General features: G+C 49.8%; 2 protein-coding genes across 3 annotated transcripts in view; one reads left to right on the top strand and one right to left on the bottom strand.

Moving 5' to 3' along the window:
* Window positions 1–612, bottom strand: part of P3H1 (prolyl 3-hydroxylase 1) — a 19,485-nt gene extending 18,873 nt beyond the window's left edge. Inside the window, exon 1 of one of the 2 annotated variants that reach the window (XM_025203677.1) lies at window positions 138–612. In XM_025203677.1, the coding sequence (XP_025059462.1) occupies window positions 138–161 (24 nt within the window). In that variant the 5' untranslated portion in view covers window positions 162–612. The remainder of the gene's footprint in view (window positions 1–137) is intronic. The other variant, XM_006023180.3, reaches the window with a different exon arrangement.
* Window positions 7–7,818, top strand: CUNH1orf50 (chromosome unknown C1orf50 homolog). Its single transcript, XM_025203678.1, has 6 exons — window positions 7–56; window positions 643–729; window positions 3,739–3,870; window positions 4,305–4,357; window positions 4,477–4,666; window positions 5,440–7,818. Exons 4-6 carry the CDS (start codon window positions 4,323–4,325, stop codon window positions 5,623–5,625), a joined length of 411 nt encoding a protein of 136 aa, XP_025059463.1. The 5' UTR covers window positions 7–56; window positions 643–729; window positions 3,739–3,870; window positions 4,305–4,322; the 3' UTR covers window positions 5,626–7,818.
* The last annotated feature ends 6 nt before the right edge of the window (window positions 7,819–7,824 follow it).

Genomic DNA, 7,824 nt, shown 5'->3' on the forward strand with positions numbered 1-7,824 from the left:
CCGGGCGCGCCGGGGACCCCGCCGACCTGGTGGCACTGGCGCAGCGCGTGCAGCAGGTGCGGGGGGGCGGCGTTCATTGGGGCCCTCACGGGGATGCGGCTGATCGCGTGTACGGGGTTCGTTACTGTTATAATTACCGTGTTGTTATTAATCGCGGCCATGGATGGCGCTGAGTGGAAGTGGGCCGGCACAGGCCGTGCCCGCGGTCGGGGTCGGGGTCAGGGTCGGGCCAGGACGCGGTGCTGAGCGCTCACGTGGATGACCATATCGGCGATTCATTCACCTATTATTGCCATGATTTACTCTTCGTTTATTGCTGTTATTCGTTGCTGCTGCTGCTGTTAATCACGGTCGTTAATGGCGAGGGGCGAGAGCAGCTCCTGGTGGCGGTTGCGCAACGCCGCTCGCTCTTTGCCCCGCGGCCGCCCCCGACCGCGCAGCTGGCCGCGCCGCCTGGGGAGGGGCAGCCGGGCACTGCCCGCAAGCTGCCCTGCGTTCCCCTTCTCCTCCTCCTCCTCCACCACACAGCCTAGTAATAAAAAGGCAGTTTTGCTCATCAAACTGTGTCTCCGTAAGGGACGAGGTGCAACAGGACTGGCTTGCCCTGAGCTCGTCTGACGAAGGGTGTCTTCTTCCCGACAGGCAGATGAATTCATCCGAGCTAACGCCTGCAATAAACTGACCGTCATAGCGGAGCAAATCCGGTACTTGCAGGAGCAGGCACGGAAGGTAAGGAGGAACCAGCCGCTCTCGGTGCCTCCTCTCGGCACCCGGAGGCCGCCTGAATGAATAGCTAAAATCTGAAGGATGAAAGAGCCCTTAAGGGTCGTCCTGGCCCAACCCTCTGCATGGATTCAGGCTAGAGCCCTACCCAGCCCCTTTCAGAGGGCAGAGAGACATGCCGCTTGTAGCTGTCCATTAGTGGTGCAGAGAACAGAAAGCAAAGCCAGCAGGAGCTCCTTCCTGTCTCCAGCACAGAAGTGATTTCTGCTTTCCAGGAATATTTTGAGTTTGGGGAGCATGGAGGGAGAGAGCAAGCATCCCGATTCATTAAACACAGCCAGAAGCTCTCGGGATACCTTTGCTCTGGCTCCCCGGTTCTGTTTTTTCTTATGGAGATTGTGCAGGTCACACCGAGAAGGGAGACGTCACCGCAGCAGAAGTATCAGTTTTGCTAGGATGATGGAGCTTGTCCGAGATCTGTGGTCCAGAAACTATTCTGACACGTCCAGGGGTTTTGAGGAGGAGAGGGAGAGCACAACGAAACACCAGGATTAGATGCAGCCTGGAGGTGTGGGCCAGGGGGTGCTTGAAAACAATTCGGGTTGTGCTATCGGATGTGACGGGTGAGGAAGAGTAGCTTGCGGCTGAGCTTGGCTTTGGTTAGACATCAGGAGGAAATGGGGACTAGACAGGGGGAAGAGAATAGGCACCAATGTAAAGGTGATGCATGAAGTCATGTGAGTAGATAAGAGAAAATAACTCAAGGTGCAAAGGAAGGAGAGGCGTGAACTTCAGGAGTAGCCCTGGGGGAGTGGGTGGAGAACAGGATCTGGCACGGGTGGGGTGGAGGAAGCGTGCATTTCAAATGCCAGGAGAGGCCGGCATATCGGAGATGGTCAGACTGACAGGCCTCACACAGTAGATGTGTCACTGAGAGGTATGTAGTGCCATCCTAGGAGATGATGATGGCAGTGATGATTGTAGGAGGGCAGGAATTGCTTCTTTGGTTAAGGGCCTGTGTCCTTACAAATGCTATAGATTGATCTGTGACTGTGATTCAAGTCTGCAACCCTGGGTGAAAGTAGTGGGTGGCCGTGTCCCTTCCTTTTAGTCTGTTCTGTGTCCTTTCCCTGAATTCAACGGCCCCAAGATTTTTGATCCCTCCGTCTGGATTCTTAACCCTGATGCCCGCTCCAGTTCATGGTAGGTGGCGGTTGCCAGTCTTTTTTGGCCTGTTGCCACAAGTTCAGCCCTGCCCCTCCCCAAGGGCCCCGCTTGCCCCCAGCTCCCAGAGGTGTCCGTGACAGTCTGTGCCCCGGGGTGCTGGCGTGGAGTCAAGGGGGGCCCAGCCCCTGGCTGCATGGAGCCGAGAGGAGTGGGGACAGGATGCTGCAAGAGGGGCCTCCCTTCCAGGAGCCAGGTGAACTGTTCCCTGGCCCTGCAAGCCCAGCTGTTTTGTATGGTGGGCAAGGATCCAAAGCCTGAATTTTGGTGCCAGCTGCAGGGCTGGGGAAGGGTTAACCTAGCTCTTGGGGGTGATACTTTATACCTTCTCTCACAGCAGCTGTCCTGCTCTGCTTCATGTGGCCAGACCTTGAGTTTCCCCCAGCCCACTCTGGCACCTCCCTTTACCGGGCGCTTGGGGCTCCCATGCTACACACAGCAGCTCCCGGTGCCACTAGGTGAGCGGGGCCACCCTGGTCTTAAGTAATGTGCAGCCATATGTCTTCTGTCAGCTCCAAAGAAGGAAGCCCGGGAACTTGAGATCTGGAAACGTAAATAGGAACAGAACAGGGATAGATCTCTTGGCTCGGTGCCGTTGCAAGCCCTTGTGTCATGTGAGCCCGGTTATAAACTGACCATGGAGCAGTCTGCTGACTCGAGCAGCACTCTGAATTTCCCTTTTGTTTGCTGGCTGAGATCCTGGTCTTGGGCAGTTCTGCTGAAGCCCTAGCGTAGCAGACCAGAAAATCCTAGCAGGGGGGTTGCGTGCAGTCCAGCCACTAGAGAGATCCTTCCCACCAGAGACAGAAGGCACATCTCTGAGCCAGGAGTGTCAGGCCCAGGCAGGAGCAGGAGCTGCTCCGACAGGGGAGGGTGGGTCCTGCTACTTCTGGCAATTGGTCTCGCCCTGCTGCCGCTGCATACAGAGGTCAGAAGCCACTAACTGGGTCACTCGCCTGCACTGAGGAAGTCCCAGGCTGAAGACAACCCTGCCCTGCCCTCGGTGTCTGCAGTGAGCCTTTGTGCTCCAAGACTTATGCAACTGCTACTGAAGCAGCACCTAGGTGAGCTCATTAGTCCCAGGGCTGGTCCTAGTAATCTGCCTGCTCTCTCAGGAGAAAGGTTGCTAGACTCCTTCTTGAGTATTACTGTATGTTCTTGCATGCAGCACGTACCTCTTTTTCTGAAACTCAGCTGCTGGAAGTTGGGGTGTTGTTCATTATAAGGAAGGAAATACAGTAATAGCAGGTTCTGCCTCTCCTGGGAGCAAGCGTAAGTAATGCTGTAGGGGGGCTTCCAAGCTACTGACGGTGAACACCTTTCCTTTCAATGCCCCTGCTGAAGCTCTGGCCACAGGAGCTGCTGCTCAGTTAGTACTGCTCAGCAGTATTTTCAAGGAAAGGTCTTTTTTTCTTCATTCTACCTTTCAGAAGCAAGGTGTGTGTCGTATTTGGGGGGTGTGCTATATGCAAGAGAATACAGCGTAGCTAAGCAAGCCATTTACATTACATATCTAAGTCTAATAATCTTTAGTTGCAGAGCAGGGGACTTGTTGGCATTTGAGTATCACCAAACTAATTAGCCCACTCTTAGCTGATCTTCCTCAAGAAAGTTCTTTCCTTCCTTTCCAGCACTCCTACAGCCCGAGGAGGGAGGTGGTGGTGGTTGGATATGTGGTATATCATTTGTAAGGGACTTCAGGCAGAAGGGGGTTACTGCTTTGTTTTTCTTCTCCCCTGTGTGGACTCACTGGGGGCAGGAACCTTACAGTTCTGTCCGTCTGTGCCTTAGGTCTTGGATGAAGCTAACAGAGATGCTGATCTACACCACGTGGCCTGCAATTTCGTGAAGAAACCAGGAAGTATCTACTACTTGTACCAGCGGGAAAGTGGCCAAAGATGCTTCTCCATAATCTCTCCTAAGGTAGATGATGAATTCTTTTTTTTTTAGGAAAAATGTTAAGTGAAACCAAGAGAGAATAGGAAGAGGAAGTCAACAAAAAATATTCAAAGTCCAGTTTATCTTTCCTTGGCTCTCTTGCTAAAAGCCATATTGGCCTAAGAAGTGTGGCACATACTAAAGCTTGCTTTGTGGGTGACTGGAATTGTGTTCATGACTGAGGAGCTGTGTTGTGAAGTCACCTTTAAAGAAAGTTGAAGTGCTTTTTGTGTTTGAAAAGTGTGTAAAAAGATACTCTTCTTGGGTGACTTGAGAACTGAGAGGATGGGGTTTTGTAGGAATCCCCCTGAAGGAGTTAATATACATGCTTTCAGAGCCTTCTCTGTCTCCAGCCAGTGCGGAAGGCTCTGCCACTACTGTCTGTTTAGGTCTTGAGACTGATTCACTGACTCCCACAGTTCCACGTCGGTGTGGATATGGGAACCAGGAGCGACCTGTGCCCAACTAGGAGTTAAGTATCCAAAATCTCCTCCTTCAGGCAGGCAGCCTTCTGTGAGTGTGACCAATGGGGGTTGGAATTGTCATTAAATATGATATTGAGGCCTCCTATATCCATGTATCTTCAAATAGAGCGCGCAGCACAGCATGGAGGCAACCCTATCTCCTGCCCTGGCAGCAGCAGCTTTCTAGGAGCTCCACAAGAAAGCTAAGGATAGAAAATGTAATGGAGCCAGGCCCCTTTCTGACTGATGTGCTACCCAGTACCAGATGGTTGAGGAACATGTCAGAGTCATCAGATTGCTTGTGCCAAAGATCCCAGGTTTGGTTAGCCTTTGCTGAAGCATCCAGTATCTAATGTGTGTTAAACAAAAGCAGTTTTTAATGGCCAAGTACAGAAAATTAAGAACAAGCCATACAAATGAGGCTTCTATACTATTGTCATTGCACAGAGCTTGCACTAGAAAGTGTAGTAACCTGCCTGAATTGGGAGCAGCGTTCTTCAGTCTCCTGTGTAGAGCCATCACACCCTCAAGTAACCTGTTAAGTTTGCAATGAGCATGAGCTATGCATGAATCCACTGGTTTGCATGACTTGCGGTGCTTGTCGACTGGCTTTTATGGAGGCACCCTGTAGACAGGAGGAAGCGACAGCTGTGATGTATCTTCATTTTTAGTAAGGCTTCTGATGCCATTTCCCACAACCTTCTCATATAAGTAAGCTAAAGAACGGTGGTGTAGATAAAAGTACTATAATGTGGGTGCATAACTGGTTGGATTATAGAGCTCGGCGCCAAATTGTGAGGGGGCAGAGTTCCCTAGGGGTCTATCCTGATCATGAGAGAGGCTGTGCAAGTTTTAGTTGCAGGTTAGGCAGATACCTTGTCTGGAGTGGTTTAGACAGGAATGACGTTGTCTTGAGCAGGAATCTGGCCTGCATGACTTTTCAAGGTTTCTTCCAGCACTATATATTCCTGATTGTACAGCAGTGTGGTTCTGGTAGATGGGCCTAGGCATCATCTGCCTGTCAGGCTGATCTTCCAGTGAGTATGTGAGCGGATGCTGATGTGAATTTGTTCCCTTCTGTTTTCTACAGGAGTGGGGGACCAGTTGCCCACATGCTTTTCTTGGTGCCTACAAGCTTCAGCATGACATGTCCTGGACTCCATCTGAGAACGTTGAAAGACGAGATGTTGAAATTGGCATCATTGATAAGCTGCTGAGCCAGCAGGCAGCACTACCTCAGTGTGCAGAGCCCAATTTTCAAGGCCTCATCAAGTGAAGCAGGCTGGCAGTAATCGTGGAGATGTGAACAGCTGAAGTTGCTAGCACTGCAAAAAGAGTTTCAGGAATAGACCAAGAAGAAAAAAATGGTGATTCTGTTCATTTCAGCTACTACTAATTCATTTTTCCTTGAAAAGTTTGAACACAAAGTTTTGGGTTTTTTTCAGTCCCACCCAAACATCTATTAATGTGTTGGTTTGGCTTATGACTGTATAAGGGCAAAAAACAAAACACTGTCTTTTTCACTAGGCTCTTTTTTCTGTGATAACATGAAAAAGGTGACGTTGCTTCCCTCATAGTCTAGGAGATGCACGAGAGGCAAGAATTTGTGTATGATATCCCTTATTGGGCCGACTGCATGGTTGGTATAGATATAGACCAATGTTCAGGTACCACAGGGCTGAAGGAGCATATTGTAATACCCAAAAGCTTGCCTATACTTATATCAAGTATACAGTTGGTTCAAATAAAAGGTATCGCCCACAAGAACATAGAAAAGAGGTATTCCTTCTCCCCAAAGGAGTCTCCAGATACGTATCAACCAAAAGACTAATAAGAAAATCTTGTTTTTTCAATCACCAGTTTTGTAACTCTGCCATTTGTATCAGAACTGCACAGCTTAATGTTCACCCTGCCCTTTTCTGCAGCTGCTAAGGACTCGTAATCGTGAATCAGTCTCGCTGCAGTCATCTCTTTCACTGACGTTTGCTCAATTCCAGTGAAAGGAATTGCTCCAGTATCAATGAAAGTAAATCCTTATGTACTCCCGTTTAGAATATCCTTCTGTTATCAGGTTCCCCTTGGATATAGGGGGAGTAAGAAATAGGATCCACCCGGGAGTGTGTTTGTGTGTGTGCCTGTCTGTCAGCTGTGCTGCCACTTGAGGAAAGTGGTCCATTCTAGCTAGCTCTGGTTTGTACAGTGTAGTACCATCTAGTACAACAGGGCTTTGAGATCTGTTTAAGGGTACTGTGGGGTGCTGAGCAATATTAGCACTGTTGGGTGTGCAAACATCTCTACGCGATTTGCAAGAAAAACCCAGAGATTTCAAAGACGAATCTATAGCATTAAAAACACTCTGCCCTGTTGTGGTCTTTCTGAGTTCTGTTCAACAGGAGAATTGTTCTTTTATTCTTCCATAGTCCAAAAAAGCAGTGAAAGCTAATAACTGGCATTTTCTAAGGGGTGCCATTGGTGCATATGCACAGGTAACTGGTTCTTCCGTTTGAGGGCAGGTCCTGGGATCCAACAAACCCCGGTTTTGGGAGTTCTCAGCCACATGGGCTTTGAGTTGCAGGGGAACTGAGGGAGGCTGTGGCCTCCCTGCCTCTAGTGCTATGATATGGGAGAACAGGAAAATACCTAGTACCTGCTCAGCTCCAGTGGCTGCTACTACTCAGTAAGACTCCAGCAGTGTTTGTATGAGGCAGAGGTGTACCTACAATGTCATCTGCAATTTGGTAGGGAACCACAGTTACTGTAGGGCGGGGTGTCAAACTTATCTTGGGTTCTGGACCATGGGGGCTCCTTCTAGGCTGGATCCAGCCCAGGGCATGGGGTAGTGGCTACAGCCATGGCAGCTGCTCGCGTGTTGGCAGAGATATAACAAGGCAGCTGGTGCCCAGTGCCCTGTCAGGGTATGAGAATAAAAGCATTTTCCTACTTCACAGGTGGATGTGAGAACAGGTGCATTAAGGACAGTGAGGTACTCTGATGCTATGAGAATGGGGCCTAGGCAAGTGTAATAGCCTGCAGTACATGCATTAGACAAAAGTCTCTAGACCGATCATGGGGTGCTAGGCAATGTTAGTAGTGATTTGAAATAGGAATCCATAGGATTAAAACTGTTCTGCCCTGCTGTGGGCTTTCTGAGTTCTGTGCAACAGAAGAATTGCTCTAGTGTTTTTCTGTCATCAGGAAACAAGTGAAAGCTCAGCGCTGGCATTTCTGAGGGGTGCCTCGAGTCTAGCAAAGGGTGCCTTAAGTTTAACAAGGCTGAGACTTAATTGACAGTAGACACTAAACATGCAACTGAAAGTCCCATACGTATGTATTTGGCTGATCTTTCCTACGTGGATCCTCAGGCTGAGTATTTCTAGTCTACCCCTTTGCTTTCTCCCTCCTTCCCCGCCCCCTTGCCCTTGTACTCCCAGCTCTGGCTCCAGAGCCTCTGGCAGCAGGGAGGGGAAGAGGGACA

The sequence above is a fragment of the Alligator sinensis genome, unplaced genomic scaffold (genome assembly GCF_000455745.1).
Source record: "Alligator sinensis unplaced genomic scaffold, ASM45574v1 scaffold512_1, whole genome shotgun sequence".
NCBI lineage: Eukaryota > Metazoa > Chordata > Crocodylia > Alligatoridae > Alligator > Alligator sinensis.

Bases quoted from the DNA above. Each gene is read 5' to 3' on its own strand.
- CUNH1orf50 (XM_025203678.1), top strand. From the start codon at position 4,323: ATGGGAACCAGGAGCGACCTGTGCCCAACTAGGAG. The intron at 4,358-4,476 runs TTAAGTATCCAA...ATCTTCAAATAG, and splicing joins GACCTGTGCCCAACTAGGAG to AGCGCGCAGCACAGCATGGA. The intron at 4,667-5,439 runs GTTTGGTTAGCC...TGTTTTCTACAG, and splicing joins GCTTGTGCCAAAGATCCCAG to GAGTGGGGGACCAGTTGCCC.